Source organism: Arctopsyche grandis, chromosome 4 (genome assembly GCF_051622035.1).
Source record: "Arctopsyche grandis isolate Sample6627 chromosome 4, ASM5162203v2, whole genome shotgun sequence".
NCBI classification, from domain to species: Eukaryota; Metazoa; Arthropoda; class Insecta; order Trichoptera; family Hydropsychidae; genus Arctopsyche; species Arctopsyche grandis.
Window position 1 is genome coordinate 3372828 of NC_135358.1, and position 22550 is coordinate 3395377.

General features: G+C 36.1%; 1 protein-coding gene across 1 annotated transcript in view; it reads left to right on the forward strand.

Annotated features, from left to right (window-relative positions):
• The first annotated feature begins 600 nt into the window (after nt 1–600).
• Nucleotides 601–22550, forward strand: part of loco (regulator of G protein signaling family member locomotion defects) — a 48034-nt gene continuing 26084 nt past the window's right edge. Inside the window, exons 1-3 of the mRNA XM_077428915.1 lie at nt 601–955; nt 2722–3431; nt 3511–5951. Coding sequence (XP_077285041.1) covers nt 2732–3431; nt 3511–5951 — 3141 coding nt within the window. The 5' untranslated portion in view covers nt 601–955; nt 2722–2731. The remainder of the gene's footprint in view (nt 956–2721; nt 3432–3510; nt 5952–22550) is intronic.

The window sequence follows — 22550 nt, forward strand, 5'->3', positions numbered from 1 at the left end:
AAAGAATAAAGGCATGACAAAATATGTAGTACATTGCATAATTAAACTATAGTATTAAAATATTTGGAAAAGGTTATAAGATAGAATATAAGAAGAAATTGAAATTTACAAATATAAAAAACAAATGAAAAAGGTAAATACAAAATAAACATTATTATATTATTCTAATGTTAATGTACAGCATAATAGGAAAAAGAGCTCAAAAACCTATTCAAATACAAACTTGGAAATTGTTTTGTATATTTGAAAATGAAAATTGGGAAAAAATTCAATTAGATATTTTCATATTGGAATCTGAATCACTTTTTTAACGACTTCCGAGCTCTATGGACAATCCAAATAAGTGTCGTAATTTCCAAAACAATTGGTACTTTTCCTGGTAAATGGATTATTCCGCAAAAAGCGATCTCGCGCACGATAATCGTTTCCAAAAAATCACGAATAGGGCACTCGAGTTCTCGTTAGCACAATATTTCAATGGAGTATTCGGGTTCCAGATATTCCGTGATCGAGATTTTATTGTCGTGCGCGAGATCGCTTTTTGCGGAATAATCATACAACCGCTTTTCGTAAAGTCGAGTATGCTAGACATAGGTCGTAGTAGGCGAACTTGGGTGCAAATGGAGCGAAGAAGAAGAAGAGCAGCAAAAGTTTGTGTGGCTGTCCGCGGGGGAAAGGGTGAGGGGGACGAGAGCAGAGCTAGTGAAGGACGAGAGAGCGAGAGCAGCTGTGGGTGGGCGAGTCTGACCCTTGTGGCCACGGCCGTTGGGGCGTAGTTGGCGTGTTCGCCTCTCCGACACTCTCGAGACAGGGCTGCGCCCCCGATGCTGCAGCGGCGCCCCCGTCCCTGTCGCATTCCTGCCGCTGGCCCGCGGCGGCCGCTCTCCAACTTTCTAAAACTTGTTTTGCGACAACGACAACGACAACGACAACACCCGCATACACCATTCCTTAGGTTCGTCGCTATTCACCTCTTTCATTCCATTCCATTCCATTCCACCGAATCATCACAGAGGAATTCTCTCACCTTTCAAACAAACTACACTGTCAATTTGACTCGTAAACTTTCGCCACATCGATCTCGAGCGAAACTTTGTCTCGGAATGTTTCTATTATAATTTGTGCATTCGTGTAGAAATATCGTTTGCTTGTGTACTTGCGACACTGATGATTTATTTAAACGCACTTATTGCCTTAGTTTATTAACACATAGTCTAAAAATAAAACAACGAATTCACTGAAGTACTTGTCAACAATTCTGGTAAATATGTACGTACTGTCAACTGTTTACGAAACGTATTTTTTGATCATTTCCAAGTAGTATGTGTATAATTTCTATGCAAAACACTTAATGATAATTCTGGGTAATACTAGATAAGATTTATTGAAAATTGATTGTAGATAATAATTTCTCTGTAAATATTTTATTATCGATATCATTATGTTTACAAACAAGTCGAATTTCTTAGACGTTTTGACCAGTTGTTTTTCCGAAAATGTTTTATGTACTCATATTCTAAATTTAATTACAATTACATATTTATCAATATATAAAACTTTTTAATGCTTGTTTTTTTTTTTGTGTTTTGAATAAAGTAAAGAAATTTGTATATTATTTATTTGTACAAAACCCATTTAAGTAAACATATAATATAAAAATTAACAATAAAAGAAAACAATATCAATAGAAAAAGTAGTGAAAAATAATAATATGCGGTTTCATCATACGACATACTTACATATATGACAAAAAATGTAGAACATACAAATGAAATAAAATACATAGTGAAATCATAATATTATGGAAAAACAATATTTTTAATGGATCTTATAAACCGACTAAAAGTTATACTAAATATGTCGATGTCTGTCTGATCAGCTATTAACATTAACAAAAATCCATTTAAGTAAACATATAATATAAAAATTAACAATAAAAGAAAACAATATCAGTAGAAAAAGTAGTGAAAAATAATAATATACGGTTTCATCATATGACATACTTATATGACAAAAAATGTAGAACATATAAATGAAAAAAAAGATAGTATAATCATAATTTTAATGGAAAAACAATATTTTTAATGGATCTTGTAAACCGACTAAAAGTTATACTAAATATGTCGATGTCTGTCTGATCAGCTATTAACATTAACAAAAACCCATTTAAGTAAATCATATAATATAAATCGTATAATATAAAAATTAACAATAAAAGAAAACAATATCAATAGAAAAAGTAGTGAAAAATAATAATATGCGGTTTCATTATATGACATACTTATATGACAAAAAACATAGATCATATAAATGAAAAAAAATACACAGTAAAATCATAATACTGTTACGTACACCGCCGAGTAAGTGCAATCGGATTAGGCCAAGTAGTATCCCAGAGACTGTGTGACCGTTATAATTGGTTTCAAGGATTATCTCTAGACTAAGTGCAAGTAGGCTAAACAATGGCCACCGAATTGGCTCAGAAGTGACCGATACCGTGGGACTGAGTGTCGTGGGAATACATATCCGGGTACATGCCTAAAGAATAGGGAAGTACCCTTTGGCCTTTTACTTGGATCCTCCACCCACCGCTACGCAACAATATTATGAAAAAACAATATTTTTAATGAATCTTATAAACTGACTAAAGGTTATACTAAATATGTTGATGTCCATCTGATCAGCTATTAACATTAACATGTTTTACATTTCAAATTTCAGATAATTCAAAATGCATCCGCACAGAAGACGGAAAAAAAGACCCAACTATGGAGTCAGAACAGTCGAAATCAGCAGAGGTCAAAACGGCTTCGGCTTCACAATATCAGGGCAGCAACCTTGCATACTATCCTGCATTGTGGCCGATTCACCTGCCGACGCTGCTGGATTACGAGCTGGTGATTTTCTGATATCGGTCAACGGCCTCAACGTCTCCAAGCTTCCGCACGATGCTGTAGTACAACTGATTGGAAACTCCGTTGGAATTATAAAAATGGCCATAGCCGAGAACTATTTTTCAGACAGCTCCGACGACGACATTATCAACAACAGATCGGCTTACGGCAACCGGAGACCCAAATATACCCACGGAAACAAATCTCGAATGCATCGAATGGGACGAATCTCGAATTATACTCAAAATGCGATTAAAACGGCCAACAATATCATAATCGATCATGAAAACATGAACAGGGAGTTTAAATCGACCATGAATGGAAATACGTCAAAGGACGAAATGTCTGCAAAATCGAATCTACCGTCGTCGTCTCATTGCGTAATTTTAAATACTAGCATTAGCAACACTAATGATATTAATAATGTAAGTGCCATGGTGAATCCGGGCATCGAACAAGTTCGGGCCATTAAAGTCATTAGAGATTTAAAAACTGGTGCCATGTTCGAAGAACCTAGCGGAAATCAAGTAGATTTAGGTACAGTATATATTTTAAAATATATTTTGTTACATACTTAAGTATATGAAGGCAATTTGATTTTATTTTTGTTTTTCAGATATTAAAATACCCATTCAAAGCTCGACTAAAATACCAAGCGATATTAACAACAAAGAAGACATTCATAGACCGACAAATGTTACTGAAAGTAAATTAGAACCGTTGTCTAAAATTATGGAAAAGCAGTCTCCTTTAGAATGCCGTGCAATTGTCGGATATCTCGGTACCATTGAAATGCCAAAACAGATAGCTACGAGTTCAAAATTACAAACCGTTCGTAGTTGCATCCGAAAAATGAGACAAGAAAAAAGAAATCCCATCACTGTTTTGATGACAATTTTACCGTCGCGCATGACGCTTCGGAACGGTTCCGGAGAACTATTAGCCGAGTATCCCGCTAAAAGAATCAACTATGTCAGTTGCAGTTCCGAAAGCGATTATAGATTCTTCGGGCTGGTCACCAGTGCGAGTTACCCGATCGAATTCGGCGAATACGACGGATCTAGAAAACAAAACGACGGCTTCCAGGGTAACTCTCAGAACGATTGCGATATAGCCATTTCGAACAGCTGTCACGTGTTCATGATCGACACGCAAATAGTGGAGCATCAAATGCATGCGAAGAAAGCGGAGACATTCAAAATCAACTGCACCGTAGATCCCGTCACCGGCGTGTGCTTAGAGTTTCCCAACAATTCCGAGTACATTGTAAATATCATTAGAATCATGTACTCGTTGAAACCGCCCAACGGTTTTTCCGGAAAATGTAACATTGAAAATATTTCTAGGCTTTCGAATTTAGATCGGCATTCGAGAAGTCCGAGGAATTCCAACTTTGTGAGGAAAATCAACCGGCCGAAATTGTTTCACGATTTTAAAATGACCAACAGAATCAATAACGCAAATCTGAACATTCACAACGAATGTAACGAATATCAAAATCCTCCAATTCCAGCGGAAGTATTAAACAGACAGGAATCTGACGCAGGACAACCGGTGGTCAACGGAGTAGTGGCCAACTCCCCACAGCCGAGTAACCACAGCGAAATCACAACAACTTCAAGTAATAGCGATTCTGGAATCGGATTCCACAACGATTGCCAAAACATTTCCGATAGAATTTTAGTCGTCGACTTTCCAAATCCTGTACAGAATAATTTCAACATAAACGCACCGTATGCAGGTTCGGTTTTCAACGCGAGGGAAGGCAAAATATTACCGTTGCGTGAAGGTAGTCGACCTGCAGGAGTCGTCGGATTAGATGTCGATATGGACAGGCAATTTCTATCCAACACGACACCCGTCGTAGAAGGCTTCGGCGGACAGGGTAGACCCCTCAATCACATGGATCCAATTCTATTGGGTAACATTCCCAGTCAGATGACGACTCCGAACATATACCTGGCCAAAAGCTCAGTCGGTGAGTCTTCGGAAATGCACAAATCAGACAGTGCTTCAATGAAAAATTCAATATCTTATTCATACTCGGTAACCGGTGATGAAAAGCATCCGAAGAATAAACTAACTGTGAGAGCGATGCCTGATATTTACAAACAAAATCAAGTGAACAAGTCGGACGTTTGTAAACTGACTGTAAAAGGTCAAGAGTTTCTACGGAACAATAATGAATGTGTCGAAGAATCTCCACATTACGATCCGGTGTATTCAGACGGGCCGACCTGCTTCGAAGAGCATCATTATGAAATCATCTACCCGGATGAGAACAATATGCTCAACGAGAACATATCCAATGCTAAGAGATGCTATAATAAAAAGAAAGATAAGTACAATTGGATTGAAAACTCTCAAATGAACGGAAATCACATAGCTTATTATTCCGAAAGAGCTGTAGATGTGCCTCGAGGGAAATCGGATTATTTAGATAATTCGGCGACGAAAAAGTTATCGTATCCCAGTTGTTCGTACGATAACATGAGCGTCACGTCATCGAAGAGTCACGAAATGAACGAGAAGAAGAGCAAAAATATGTCTATCGACAACATATCAATGTACAGCTCTAAGAGCCACGACGAAATAATTACGAATTCTTCAAAATTAAAAACGAAATCTCGCAAGTTGCAAACGTCCGTCGACGATATACTCATCTTCGGCTTGAAGAAGTCCAAAATCAAAGATACGTCGCACGTTCAAGCGAAGTGCACCGACGGAGACAGTCACTTGTTCGTGCATCCGGCTAGTATCGTCAAAATGAAGAGCAAAAAGGCGAAGAGGCCGTCTATGTTCGCCAACAAGCATAAGACTTTAGACGGTGACGAGTCGAAACATTTGTCGCAGAAGGCGTCGTCGAAAACGTGCTCCAAAGAGGCTTTCCTCGATCGCAAACTTAGCCCGAAGGTGTTCGATGCCCCGCGTCCCAGTGCCAGCGTAGAAGATATCTGCAAGTCGAGGTATGATCGTTCCAAGGGATCTTGGGGACACCTCGAAGGGACCGCCAGCGAACCTGATCTGCGAGAGTGCCATACTAAAGACTATTTCATGGTGAGTAATATATTTTACTTAATGCTGCCATTTATATAGATGTGTGTTAAGTTTTGATACAACTGATCTTGTCTTTCCTCGATAACATTTTTTTCTCCAGACACAATCTGAGCTTTCGAGTAGTTTATTGGCAATTCAAATATCATTTTAACCGTTTGCCCGCGGCCGTCTTCTATGGAAGCTTTGGGCGACAAGTCTGTAGCACGGCTGTCTTCCATAGAATTTCTGAACTTTGCACGGGATTTGCACGAACCTTATGTGCGCCTATTTCAACTGTTTTAAGGTTCAAAATTGGTTGAATATATTACTGAGAGTTGAATGCCATCTATTCAATTTGCTTAAAATGAATATATACCAGTCAAAATTAGTTTTTTGTGCAATCATACTGAAACCTCGTTTATTTGACGTCACGTCTGTTGAACAATGGCTATACGATACGTCTCAATTGTATGAAGAATGATTATTTGACAATTAAGCCAAAACTACGAGATGTATTATGTATTTTATTGTTTAAAATAATACTTTATGTGTTAATTAACATATCTGGTTACTTGAGTAAATATTAAAATCTGTATTTAAGGTCGAAAACTCGATTGCCAAATTCGCGAAAAAGGTGTCGCGGCGCGTACAGGGCTTGTTCGCTATATTTATTGCCGCAGGCAAAGGGTTAAACATATGTACGTATTGGAGGGAATTTATTGTTCTCATGTTATATGTATCTCATGGATGATTGGTGAAAGAATTTGCATCTACATATGTAGTACTAAAGGTGTTATTTGAATTTTTCATGCTATATTATTGTGAGGAATATTGAATTTTTAAGAAATTCAGATATTCTCGCAAATCCATAAATGTGAAAAATACAAACTAATCAAAAAAAGACTTATCTTAACACTTGAGATGCCACTCAAGGTAATTCATAGATTATCAAGGACGTTATCGGCGACATTGGAAGATCAAAAATAAAATTGTTATCTGAATGGTTAAGCCACAGTTTCAAGTATGTTTGCTTAAAATGATATATGGTCAATCGAACCCAAAAAATTTTATCAGAGTCGGTTAAATATAAAATTATACAGCCAATTCAATATAACATTTTTTTTTTTAACTTCATGCACATTTCAAAAATCTAAATTTATCAAATATACTTTTAATATATTATATTGATATTTAGATAATTAATTATTAAGTATTTTAAATGGTTTGGTTTGTATTTTTCACAATAAAAAATCAAAATCAACAGAAAAACATCCGACTGTTGATTCCAATATGTCACAGCGATAATAGATTTTGAGCTAAGGACTATAAAAGCCAAAAATCTGTAAAGACTGCGCATTTTTTTTAACGCTCACATCTCCATATACGAAAAATAACCAATGAAAATCATTGTCATATTCGAATTCAGTGGGTCAAACTTAGTTAAAGTTGATTAGTCTCCGCTCCAGTAAGTAAAAAACGTTATTTTTTTGTTGCTCAGTGTTATGAAAGAAAAAGCATGCGCTGCACATAATTTTATTTTATACTATTTAGAATATGTAGATGAGGTTTTGTGATCATGCGAAAATTCGAACTCGAGATTTTGACTGATTCGAACTGATCAGTCACTGATCACGTTTTCACGTGATCTACAAAAAATGTGTTTGTGTCTGTGTATATTGGGGATGTTTTGAACACCGTTAGTCCCATCGGACTGAAACTTAGTGTCAGTTACTGAAATTGTTATTGATACGACGTAAATTTTTTTCAAATTTTTAAATTGGCCGGAAATGGTACCTCTCCTTATAGGTGTTTTTTTTTGGTAATGGTACGGAAATGGTACCTCTCCTATTTTTTAAGTTTTTGAACTCAATTATCTCCCAAACTGCTAAAGAAATCAGACTGAAATTTTTACATTATTTATGTACTTTTACATGTAATAGTTTTTTTTTTCCAATTTATGTACATGCAGCTATCTTTCCTCCTCGGGACATTCGGCGCATTTCTTCTTCCCTTTCTTATCCCCTAGCTTGTGGGTGAAATGCCCATTGGCAATTCACTCTCTGTTACTGGTCCAAGGGATCACCTCTCTTGAGTCTTTTTATTGGCTTGTTATCTAATAACTCCCTGGCCAGACTGTTGGGGTGGTTCCTAAGCCTTTCTTTATATTTTGAGACCGCAGAGCTTGACTCTTCGATGACCGTTGCCGTCCTCGTATCTGAGTGGATTATGTCGTTCGGGACAAACCAGGAGGCGTCCAGTGTAATTCTCAAGATTTTGTTCTGGAACCTTTGGATTATTTCGACGTTCGTTTTATTCGCTGACCCCCATAGCTGTATGCCGTACATCCATATTGGTTTGAGGATGGCCTTATAAACCAAAAGTTCGTTCTCCATGGTCAGTTTTGAACTCCTTCCAATTAGCCAGTAGTGTTGCCGGAGTTTAGCTGCTTCCTTTTTGTCCAGATGTGCTTCCTCCAGGTCAACCTGCGGTCCAGGTATCTTGCCTTCTCTGCCTGCGTGCGGGATCACTGCATTGTTCAGCTTTATTGGAGGACAAGTCTCCCTCCTCATTGTGAAGGTTACATGGACAGACTTTTGTATGTAATAGTAACTATAAATTTTGTACCCTAATATTTTTTAAATATCCTTACCTCAACCGGAAATAGTACTTTTACTCTACTTATATTCCTCAAATACATACATAGATTAAGTCATGGGATGGTTACATCCGAATTTTATTCCGCTTCCTTTAAGATTTCATTCAAAAGTACATATAGGCAATTCCCACTCTTATTCTTTTCATGGGTTGGTGGCCACAGCAAAATGGTCTAGTGGCCACACTTGAGAACCACTTAATATTTATCGACTATCATATATTATATATTATATTTCAAAGAAATTAAGTAAAATTATTTATCTAATATATATGTAATTTCGAAAGAGACTTTGTATGTATGTATGTTTGTTTGGTTCGTAAAATCCGTGACGTTCAATTTAATCAAAAAAAAATGAATATTCAAATAAATAAAACTAGTCAAATAAATTTAATAACATGTTTTCTATTAGATTGGCCATGTTTAAGTGGTTTATATTACAAATACCGAGCGCAGCCAGGTAAAAATACTCGTATATAATAAAATACCTATAACGAAAAAAAAGCACTTGAAAATATTATCAAACATTCGTCAATAACGCAATCGAAAATTTCTTCGAAATTTACCATCTTATCGAATAAATGTTCCAAAACAGATCAATTATTATTTATCTTATCGAATTTTTATTTTTGCAACATCACCAATCATTTCATATATAATATATCAAATCGACACACATGTAACTAACCGGCCAACATTCACCCACAGTTGCGCCGACGGTACTCGAAAGTGAAATTGGTTTTTTCCTCTACACCACACAATAATAACATTGCATGTTAATCAAATTGTGATACGCTTCGGCGTTGATTATTACACTGTCTATTAAAACAGACCACAGTGTCGAGTAGATAGCCGAGAAGGATGCATTGTATTCGTCTAAACCGTGTGCATTGCATCTGCAGTGAAAAGTTGCACTAAAATAGAACCCGTTCTCGATACATACCTGAAGACTTTATATGTGCGCGGCTTAATTTGTGATTGTTCGTCTTGATTGGGTCCCATTTGTATTCAGGTTCTGTGCTCTGGGCAATTGTCGAATGTCACCGTCGATTCGGTTGTTATATCCAATTAACTCTAATAAAGCAATAATTCGACCCGATGTCCGGAGGCCGACCGGCTTGCAGACGTCGGATGTCTCCTTGCCTATGAGCATCTCCGGCGGCGGGATAAGCCGTGAACTGTCACGGACAAACCGTCTCAATTAGCACGAGTAAACATATGCAATTGATATGCGTTGAAACATATGCCGTTTGAACTTAAATGAAGTGATTTTTTTTCGTCGTTGTTGTTGTAACCATTGACTGTATAAGATGTCGGGAATGTTGGGATACGTCATGTGTGGATTTCACTCCATGGATAACCTGTTGGTATGTACCTTTTTATTTATTACTCTGTCGATGGTCTCGACTGTTTCAATCTAATCTGTGTTCTGTTTCTAATTCAATCTAATCTAATCTATCAATTAAGTTGGGTGTTATTTTAAACTTACGTAAGTAATGTACATAGGTGGTCTTGGAACTATAATAAAAATGGTTTTGTATTCAGATCGATTTGGAAGTTTTTCTATTAGGCGAGCGACGGTTGTAGTATTTTCTTTTAGTATATATGGTAACACATCACACGCAACATTTTATGTTTACTGTCATTGAGGCAATTGTTTCCAATGGGTGATTCAGGCATTCTACGGTAAATTGGTGCGAGACGTACCATCATCGGTGTAATGGAACGCTATTATTTTCAATTTTTGTAATTTATTAACCCAAAGCGCCCGGTTCCGTCCAGGAAACTGTTTATAAGTGTATTTTTGGAATTTTAACTAACCACCTTTAATTAGCCAGCAGCGTAGCTTGGTGGTTGAGTTAATGCTAACCAGCGAGAAGTTACCCGGTTCATTCCCGTGAGTTGACTTCGATTGAAAAGAATTTATTCCGAGTATTATCTGTAGTGCTGCTGGTCAGACTTGGATATTTGTGACTCAAAAGTCGATCGTTTCCTATCAAAGTTTGCTAATTTATCCGATTTCATTGTGGAAATGATTCCTCATCGAATTGGCAAAAACCATCCTACCCATTATGTCATCACTATTTGAATATGATTTCAAAATTTATGAAACCAGCAGCGTGGTCTAGTGGTGAGTGTTGTATTATTTCGTGCAAGGTGTCACGGGTTCGATTCCCACTAGAGTCTCGTTGTTGGCCAGACTTGTTGGTTTGTCGAGTCGATCGTTTCTTATCAAAATTTGCCAATTTTTCTGCTTTTCCTATCCAATTTTCCATTGCAAACCTTGAATTATTGTTATATCTCAGGTTTCGCCAGATTTCTCTCCATAGATGTCTCTGTGGATGATTATTGAATGTTAAAATTCATATTGTTACATGAAAAATGTTATTGATCGTATTGTTTACGATGTTTGTAATGTCTGACCATAGATGTCAGATGTTGTTTCGATTTACACGTGTTATATGTATGTAATAATTATATATTTAATATATAATTTCTCGAGTCTTAATTTGTTTAGCACACTCGCCGCGTTGGAGCAATCTGTTCGGCGAGTGTGGATGATTAATTGAAATAAAATATATGTACGAGTTTAATACTGTTGCGTAGGGGTGGGTGGAGGATCCAAATGAAAGGCCAAAGTCGCTTCACAGCATTTATTGACTGATCCAGGTGGTCCGCGCGCAGCCAGCGCTCGTTCCAGACTGACCTGATATGGCCTAAGTACCTCATTAAAAAAGGAAGATCGCTCACTACAGCTTCCCCGATCCGTTTGTTCTAGGAATTCTACCAACCACTTAAGAGGCCCGCTAGGCCAATTCGGGGGTTTCCATTGTTAGCCCCCGAATGCACTTTAGGCGGTGGCTAATCCCCACAATGTCCCGACGTTACAATACCATAGATGTCGCTCAGGGGCAACCCGATAACGGCTTCTTTTATATTTTCTCAAGGGAAAATATAAAATTAGTTTCAATTGGTTGTGCCACATTTCCCAAGTATTAAATAAATAACAGTCTTCCCAATTAGTTGGACAATTTAACGCGAAGTTATGTCGCTCGTAATGATTAAGTAGTAGGTAGTACCTAAATTTGCAAGTATTTCAAATACTCAGAAGGTCATCACTTTCATTCGACCACAGATCTTTTTGTTAGACAAATGATTCTCGGATTTGAAATTAATCGGATTTATCATTGAAGTTGTCATCCATTTCTACGATCGATAACATTTGGAAGACTATCGTTCCATATGTGTGTCATTTTATCGGTATTTCAAAAATAGTCCCGTTGTACATAAAAAATAATACATAAATAAATTTGTTATACATACATATGTACATATATGCAGTTATGGATGCGATGTGAGTGATAGCATCCTAATGCATCCTGTCATTGTTCTCAAGAATGAATGGCGAGAATTCTTGGGACACTTAATTACAATTGGAACAACATTTTTAGCTTATCATAGCACTAGTGTTTTTACCCGGCTTCGCTCGGTATTTGTAATATAAACCGCTTAAACATGGCCAATCAATAAGTAAACATTTTATTACATTTATTTGAATAGTTTTATTTTATTTAAATTTATTTGAATATTCATTGAACGTCACGGAATCTACGACCCAAACAAACAAACAAAACGAAATTATATATTAGATAAGGGCGCAGACACAGTGGTACGCAGCACGTTTTTTTTTCCACATGTAAAAACGCTAGCACGCCTGATCTATGCCAGATCAAAACTCACCCCTTGGAGTGTTTTTGGTTATATATTTGCCTTGTATTGACATAAATTTGACCGTGATTTTTTATCGAAATAATAAGATTATACTAGGGATTGCAATGCCGGTATATTGATTTACCGGTAAATCGGCCTAATTTCGCTATTAACTATTTTATCGCTAATTAAGTGCATATACAGGCATATTATTGCATAATATTACGTTAAAAATCAATGTAAATGTCGTATTGTCGAATGGGTTGTCTAGGATTATTTTTTATTTTCAGTATTAAATGTGGCGATTTCAAATTGATAAATTTACTGGCAACACAGACCAACCACATCGTAATAAATGCGATCAGACGGTTTTTTCGATTATGATCGAAACTTTCAAATGGTCCAAACTTTAAATAAATAAATATGATTTGTTAAAATAAAATTTATTTATTATTACGAATTCACTTTAATGCGTTATATGAAATTATTCACCTGAGATTTATTTTGAACTATTTACGATTCAATCTAGATTAAAGTTTTTAGGAAAAGTAACCAAACACAATTTTTCATTTACCGGTATACCGGTAGGAGCAAAGATAATTTACCGTTTACCGGTTTATGAAATTCAACGGTAAATTGCAATCCCTAGTTGTTACGAATTAACAATGTCATAAGTAGTCACCGGAGCCTGAAGGGGCCGTGTATTGTTCAAAGGTTGTAAATGCATTGTTAAAGGTTTGCCGAACAATGGATAGCACTGTGACTATCCTACCTCTAGTCATAAGTAGACTGCGGATAGAGACCGTGCTTTTTCCAGGAATCGGGGAGGTTTGGCTCTATTTACAAAGCTACAGTACAAAAATAAAGGTTGGGCGAACCTTTTACAACAATTGAACAATAGCATTTACAAAAATTGAACAATAAACGGCGCGCTGTGGATCCGGCCACTAGTCATAAGACACGCCCATTTACAGCTGGAGTCCACCTTAGCATACCGTGCCGTACAATTATGTGTTTCTGCGCCTTAATAATTAATATGGGTATCGCTCTTATGTATTTAGAAAGTCCTTTTTCGTTTTATCATTTTATTGTCTAGTTACAGATTCGTATAATCTTAAAATACACTGACACTTTATCAGTCATTTACACGCCATACGTTCGTGATCAATTTCGATTTTCAAGAAATGCGATTTTTACGTCCTTGGAAATTCATGAATGGAAATTAATGACCTCTCAGAAGAAGTAAGAATTTTGCTAAAATTATCAGATCTCTCTGTAACTCTGCCAAGATATGTTTCAATAAGTCAATCAGTTAAAAAGTATTTAAGAGATTTGCCGTTTGTGAGTTATAAATACATCATACTTAAAAGAGGTGGGAAGAAGCTACATATACTGCTTCAATTGAAGGAGTGACCAAATTGATTGTTCTTGTGTGGGAACGAGACTGAGCTGAAAGGATGCGATCGTCAATATTTGGACAACTGCTTTTGAGTTACCAAATATATCGACCCATATTCCCATTCATTTCCAATTGCCAATCACTTACTGTTTACATGTAAACATGTGTACCTACGTGCTGATTCGATTTTATCATCAATGTATTCGCCATGCAAGCAGATAACCTGCTCCCAGATAATCTGACCCATCTAATTTTGCATTTGGTATCAACCAAACACCACCTGCTTAAGGTGATAATCCGTCCCGCTAATTTTGTGTGGTCTGTGACGTCTGCAAGTCACATCACTTGCTACACTGCACCCACCACCCACGCAATAACGACTATCTGCTGTTTTGCTGTTATTTTTGCTAATACTGTACTAAATACGCTCGGATGCTCGTGTGACCCAATCCCGGATACGTACGTGTGTGCATTATGTCGACAACTTTCATATGCTTATTTTTTTTTTCATTGCTTATGGTCGTTAAAAGTTTTCCGATTGTCAAGCAACGGATACCTGCTTGAATGTAATAATTATTGTTATACAAATGCTCGATCGGCGATGTTTCTGTGCTCGTTTTAAAGTGTGCAAATCATACCCAAAACTTTTCACGTTTGAACTTGAGGAGTCTAGCTTCCTAGTGTGAAACGAACTACTATGGAACTTTTTAAAATTGTGCCGTAGTACGGTTTTATTTTCGTTCTCGAAACGAAAGCAGGTGTTCCAAACACCTGACATTTTAACGAAAGGCCAAACTCTCCCCCAAGCATGGATACTCCATTGACCCTAACATTTTCGCCCAAACTTCCACCTGCACTCATGGGTGAACTTAAAAATTATATAACCAACGCTCTACATACATTTGTCGTTGCTTGTTATAATAATACATAAGTACTAGTGTTTTTACCCGGCTTCGCTCGGTATTTGTAATTTAAACCGCTTAAACAAGGCTAATCTAGTAAACATTTGATTACATTTATTTGAATAGTTTTATTCTATTTGAATATTCATTTGTTTTTTTTTATTAAATTGAACGTCACAGAATCTACGACCCAAACAAACAAATACAAAAAAGTTTCATTCGAAATTATATATTAAATTACAATACTAGTGCCTGTTGACGATCAACTTTCGTATCATTTTCGTATTTCTAATTTTATATTCTGGTATGTTTATAGAAGAAAGCTTTATGAAAATTGTTGAATACAATAAAATAACGATGTTTTTTAATTTGATATATAATACATACGATCTGCTATAGTACTTAAGACGGTTATTGGAAGGGATCGAGGTGCCCTAATACAAAATTTTCTGGAGTAGTTCCGTTTTCTTGAACATTTATTCTTCCGAGCTATGCTGGTCGATTTATCTAGTTATTCGAGCTTAGCGTATAAAACTGCTAATCGCGATGAAGTATGGAGTGTGGAAGGGCATGGAGTAGGCCCAAATGGTACCCAAAGTACCCAAAGTGGTTGCGTTAATGCTATCACCTGTCATGGGTTAACATCGATTGAAAGTTGTTTATTCCGAGTATTTCTACAGGGCTGCTGGTTAGACTTAGATATTTGTAACTCCCAAGTCAACCGCGTCCTATTAGAGTTTGCCAATTTATCTGGTTTCATTGTTGTGACGGCTCCTTACCAAATTGGCAAAACCATCCTACCTACTATTTGAATATAATTTCAAATTTATAATCCACTAGTGATAGTGATAGACCCGATGAAAATTGCATCGGATGTATTATAAGTAAAAACAACAATAGAAAAATTAATTTATTAACTAAATTAATTTTCAGTAGATGGCGCTAAATGCTCGTGGCACTATTTTCCAAGAGGAAATATTGATAGCAAACAATATATATACAGGTTTTTTCTTAATTCTACCACCCAAACCTTACATACATACATTAAAACTCACAAAGTCTCTTTCAAAATTATATATTAGATTAATTTATTTATATATATATATATATATATATATATATATATATACAAGTTTAATACAATAGGTGTCACTTTGGGGCAACCTGCAATGTGACACCATGTTAAAATATAAATATAAAAAAAGATAATTGATATATTTTTCGGTTAAACTGTCATCGTTGGGAGATTTTGTCGGGTTCTTTATGGTTCATTCATCGTGCAATTGATGCAACGCAGTGTCCGATTACTGCGATGCATTTTAAAAAGCCTTTGATTCGCAGTAACGGTTACCGTTTTTAGCGTTAACTGTTTTGTGTTAACGCTAAATATTAAAAAAAAAACTGGTCCGATGAGTTTAGTAGGTACGCTCGTTAGACAACTCTTGTCGGGAGGATCTCCTTTCATTTCCACGCCATTGTATGTACGTTCAGTTCTTTTATGCTTGTAATAATCGTACGTTGTGCAGGAAACGAAGGATTTCATTCAACCGATTCTCGGATACGCCCTGTTGCTTTCTATTTTTGATACACTTTCGGTGGAAGACGGTTTACGCTATCCGATTTTCAGAACGGAAGCGATTTGTGTGCCATTTTTAAAGCTGCGTCTCGTCTTGTCACTGTTATGAAAATTTGACCTTTGCTGAAGAAGCTGTTCGCCTGAAAATCGACAATTACAACTTCTCAGTACATTTCAAATACTAAGAATGTCTTCGTTTGTATCTTTTTTGACGACTCGTTTCCCGCAGTTTTATATTTGAATATCTACCACAAACCAAAGAGGAATACAAAAGATTATTGAAGTTAGACCATTGTGGCATTACAGGAATCCCTAATGGTCGAAAATATAACAGAGAAGAGAAAAATATATATTCATACAGATAAAAATACATTTATAAATAAATCATACAAAACAACAGCATTAAAATAATCTAATACATAATTTCGAAAAAGACTTTGTATTTTTGGTTGGGAATTGAAAACAAATCAGTTTTTATGACGACGATTCGATTGGTTGAATATTATTTTTCTTCGATTCAAATAAATCTAATAAAAAAACAAATGAATATTTACTATTAGATTCGCCATGTTTAAGCTGTTTATATTACAAATACTGAGCGTAGCCGGGTAAAACAACTAGTAGTACATAGATAAAGTAAAAATATCAAATAAACAATACGTAGTATGGAATGCAACTACAATCAGCACCAATATACATATAAGAACCAGCCATAAATTTAAAACATCCCTGTGAGCCCCAAATGGAAGAGAGAAGATAAAAATTCCACTTATACATACAATTATAAAAATAATGATGAGCGGTGGCTACCAGAAAGTTGGGTTAAAATAATCTCCGATAACCTACGCTCACTAAGATGGAAAATATCATATTGAGGCACAGCAGCAATGATTTCATTGAGATGTCGAATAGCTTTTAGAATAGTAGCCATAATCTTATTAGTATAAAGAACTGTGCGGGCAGGAGGTCACAACTGCAATTACAATTAGTCACAATTACTAGGGATATAATTATCAACTGTTACAGCAACGATGGGCATGAATGAAAACTGATGAATTCTGTATTTAAGTGTGCCCGAAAAATAAATTCATATGTTATGCCGTGTTGTACTTAAAAGAATGCTTTAACAAATTCAATGAACTCATAAAAGTATGGAGTGTCTTATGCTTGGGTGAGAAGCAGAACGACCGAAAGGACTGAAATCGACTGAACGAATAAGAGTTTTTTTTTTTATGAAAGATTCACAAAACAAATGATAGATATCGGTGACATATTATTGCCATATTTGCATGCCCTGACCAATTCGTGATTGCGATCACACCCGGTCGACTCCCTACGGCTCTTCAAAGCGCAATTCCTTCACGCGTTGATCCTAGTGTGCTTGTCCCTTTAAAATTTCAATGTGCTGATCATGGATCAATGGTGGATGAGTGGTATGTTTGAATAGTACCAAAGAGAATGTCTGCTAGATGAAAGAAAGTGGCGTTGAAGAAGTTGAAGAGGATTCTAGAAGTGAATAGTGCACGTTTGAGCATAATGATCTGCTGTGCTATGTCGATATGGATGAATGATTCGATTTGATGTCTCGGAGACGTCGTCAATCTCTCCATGTATGTATCCTCGAACGTCCTTAATATTCCATTGTGGCCGTTGACGATTCCATTGAAGGAGCGTGCTTTTGCGTCAGTGCCCCAGCCCCTCTTTGTTCGCGGGACATCAGCGACAGAGCGTGACTTCCGTTCCGTTCTATAACCGCTTTTTTATTCTTTCTAAAAACATGAATAACGCTCGGTGATATATAAAAATGCAGAAGAGTAAGTTTCCAATTGACGGATTCGCTCCCCCTCCACCATTGCTTGGTATTCGTTGGGTACTTTTCGGTATATGTACATATATCCCTTCAATATGTGGGTATGATGACTTTTCGTGTGGACATTTAAAATTTGACTAATTAATCAGCTCGGATTACGTCATGGGATGGGTGTGAAATCGCTTATGCGAAGTGATCCAAATTGAGATGACTTTTTGTAGATTTGTTATGGTCGGCTGCTTCCACTGTGGTGATGATGTTATTCGTCAATTAAAATCAATCGACTGTCTCCTCGTTTTGTGGGTATTTCCATCGGAATTAAAATATTATATTTTCAAGGTTTGATTAAAAGTATATTTATGTATGCAGATTGGGTGATCCAGTGGCGTGACTAAAAAAATTTCCTACGTGCAAAATTTACTAAAGGGCACCCCCATTTTTTTAATGAAATAAATAAACTTACAAATTTTAAATGTCCTTATGTAAATAAGTTTAAAATTTAAATGTCCTTATTTAAATGCCTATATGTAAATTTGAAAATTCATTTAAGTTTATTAATCTGACATATAGATCATTGACGCAACACATATCTTAATCCATTAATTGTTGTTTAAAAATATACGACCTTCTTAATTGATAAACTGCTTGATCTACTTTGTGCTGTATCTTAAATCTGCATCCAATTTTTTTAATAAAATAGAATACATTTTCGATGACGATGCTTGTAAGAATTTCGCTTCCAGTCAATTTTTTGAATTAATTGCGTGTCACGTTATTTAATTCATATTCTCTTCTTCAAAAACAGCAGTACATATGAAAACAAATTCTGATGTGACCAACCCATAACTTTATCTATGTATCAGAGGAATATAAGAAGGTCATGAGAGCATTTTCGATACGTAGGGAAACTTACACAGGACAAAAGTTCTTCCGGTTGTCGGATTTTGCTCGACTTTTTTTTATTCCTTAAAATCACTATAATTATTATACACATTAAATATCAAGAAAATAAAAATAATTTAAAAGGTAAAAAAAAAAAATACTACTTCTGGTTTACGAATTATGACCAAAACCTTTATACATCACTTGGTATTAAGCTTAAACTCCTAGATATGAAATTTCAGTTCAATAAACCAAAAGGTTTCTAAGAAAATCATAAAAAACTTCGATTCTTTAGAGTAAAAGTACTACTTCCGGTTCAGGTAAAAATATTTTGGTATAAAATTTGTAATTTCTATTACATTTAAAAACAATTCAATCTGATTCGGTTAGCGGTTTGGGGGATAATTTAATTTCAAAACTTTAAAAAAAGAGGACACCTACATATAAGGGGAGGTACCATTTCCGGTCAACTTAAAATTTTGATAAAAATTACTTTGTATCGATAAAAAATTCAGTAACCGATAGTAAGTTTCAGTTCAATAGAACTAACGGTGTTCAAAAAATCCCCAAAATATACGCACACTCAGACACACACATTTTTTCTAGATCATGAAAACGTGATCAGTGATCGATTCCGAGTTCGAATCAGTCAAAATCTCGAGTTCGAATTTTCGCATGATCGCAAAACTTCATCTATTGTTACTACATACTTGGATAAAGTAAAAATGATCGTGTGCTTTACATTACACTCTAGAAGTGAAACTTTCTTACTGCATACGCACTAGGTGAGAATCAGCCTTCTCCATCGTCACACTTTAATTTTTACCGTCCGTGAAGAAGTTTTGCTTCAAAATATATATCAAAGGACCTTGACAATTTGCTCAGAAATATTCGAGCTATAAGTAACAACATGCTATTTTCACACTTCTATTCTGGAAAAAGTTTAACAATCGAATCCAGAATTGAACAATTGAAAAATTCCAACGTTCATACTCGCGCACTAACAATAAACGCAACACTCACCTCTTCCTCGACAATTAGTCACGCTTTGTCTGCATCACAAACATATGCATATTCAAATCACACGTAATTCGATACTTGGATTCGATTCGAACCAGAACAAGAATGCTGTGCTTGCGAATAAGATCAGAGCAAAACAGCCGTTTCCGTCGAGCTGAAATATCACATCGTTGATTCAACACGCACCGAATTAGAAAAGTTGCATTTAATAATAAAGAATAAAACGGCATCAAACAAAGCACCGTTTGAGAAGTACTGACCTAGGGAATATGTTGTAGATACACATGTCGACAGGCAACCTTTGCGACAGGTTGTATGGAATACATGCATATATTGGCCAACAGTCGTACTACGTACGGTTGGTCGGTTCGCGGTGTCAGTTTGGTCCGAGCTCTGTCTGAGGAGGGTCGTTCTATACCCACGTCCTCGTTTGAACTTTGCTTCGGTTCTTGGATGACGAATCGTCTCGGATCGTCCGAGATTGGATTGTTCCCGTGTGTGTGTGTGTGTGTGTTGTTAGTTGGTGTGAGGCTGAGCCCAAGGTTGGGTCTGCTCATCCCGAGGTCGAATCCAGCTGACTGACTGTGGAGTGTTCAATTATGATTGTGCATTTGGTGTTTGTTTGATTGCAATATGCTCCGGTGTGACAGTGGGTCTGCTTTCGGCATGGATCGGGCCTATATGTCCTTAAGGGCGAGAAAACCGCCGAAGATCATCTTGACGGTTTGTTTTCACTTCATATAGTACATATTAGGGGCGTTAGGTTTCAACTCATTGGAGTCTCGTCGGAATATGTTACTGGGAAGACACTTTTTTAAGCTGTTGAATGGGATAATACACAATCCTCAGGTTCTAAAGGAATTTAGGTTTAATGCACCTTGTAAATTCAGGGACTTGAGAAATCGTGATTTGTTTGTTCCTCCTGTGGCTCGCACAAATATGTTGTCAACGGCTCCTATATCTAGAGCGATATATCTGCTTAACAGGATTTCTGGTGAAATTGACCTCTTCAATATAAAATATACTAATCTGGTTGAGTGGTTGTTGAGGAATGCCAGTGGTTGATTTTGCCTATTATAAATATTAATGATTGTTATTACTTTATCTATTTTTTTTCTTTTTTTTATGATTTTATGATTTTAATGATGTTGTGTTAATATTGTTATTATTATAAGTTATTATTACTGTTATCATGTTATTATTACCGAATGACCGGCCACAGCGACGCGTTGGAGATCTCTGTAATGTCACTGTGGCTAATATGTTAAATAAATAAATAAATATGTACGAAGATTTGTACTCGGTATCGATCACTTTTTATGTTTGTCTGTCTGTGATTTTAGAGATATTTCAAACGTCGTTAGGGGCGAAAACACAGCGGTGCACGAGGCACGTGGGTTTTTTTAGATACTTTTAAACATAGATATTTAAATAGATACTTTTATAAATATCTAGATATTTATTATTTAGATACTAGCTGAACCCGGCATGCGTTGCAATGCCATAATAACGCATGCAATTCCCGTTCCCATTTGTCGGAAAAACGCAGGCAGCGAACAGGTTGGTCGCGACGCGAAAACATTTGAAATTATAGCGTTGCAATGACATTCATTACCGTTTTTCCCGTTTCAGTGCCCGTTGTTTTCCGTGTTTTTTTTTCATAGTAATCTTCCCGGACATGCATACAACAAATCCTGAAAGTTCCATCGTAATCAATTCAGTGGTTTAGGAGCCTATTCGAGACACACAGGCAGACATTAATTTTTATATACGTATATAGATTTAACTAGATACTTAAGATACTTTTAAACGTTTAGATAATATAAACATTTAGATATTTTTACTGAATTGATCGGCACGGTGCGTTCTTGGCCTCCTATGGTGAAAAATCATCTCACATCGCAGGGGAGTTTATTCGATAAGTTTCTCCTACATTTCTTCAAATATGGGCAACACCGTCAAACCTATATCAGTACAAGGATTTTAGGCCTGGGTGCCATAAGATAGATGTATTTTTATGTACAAAACTATCCAAATAAAAAAAACACATGTCGAACGCCCCGCCCCAAAATCACCCCCTGGAGTGTTTTCGGTAAAATTGTATCCTTGTATTTATTCTTGCTTGATTTGCTTATCCCATATTTGAAGAAATGTAGGAGACCACCCACAGCGGGGAGCCATGCACAAGATGTGCCGTTTATCGCTGTGTGTTTTCGCATTAATCCTATCATGATCAAATTTCGTAAAGGTTGCGTTGTACTTTTTTTTGTGTATTTGGCAAATTTTCGCAATTCGATTTGATTGTTAATGCAGTTGCTTCATTGTGTGTCAATCAATTTGGAATAATGACAACTGTTTCGTTTACCTCTCATTGTTTTGAAATTTAAGTTGTTGCTACATTGTTGTGATCGGTTGATAGGTCAATTGGTTGGGGTTTTTTTTAATATACAGCTTATTTAAAAAATGTCATTAAAATATCTAATTAATCATTTTAAATATTGCAATTAATCAGTGGGGCTGAATATAAAAAAAATAATTCTTCATAATCATACTCCATTTGACTGTCTTTCAATCGTAAGCCCATTGACATTTCAATAGATCGTTTTGGAAAGAATTGATACTTGACTTGAAATTAGAGGGAAAAATTACCATTATAATTGAGAAAAC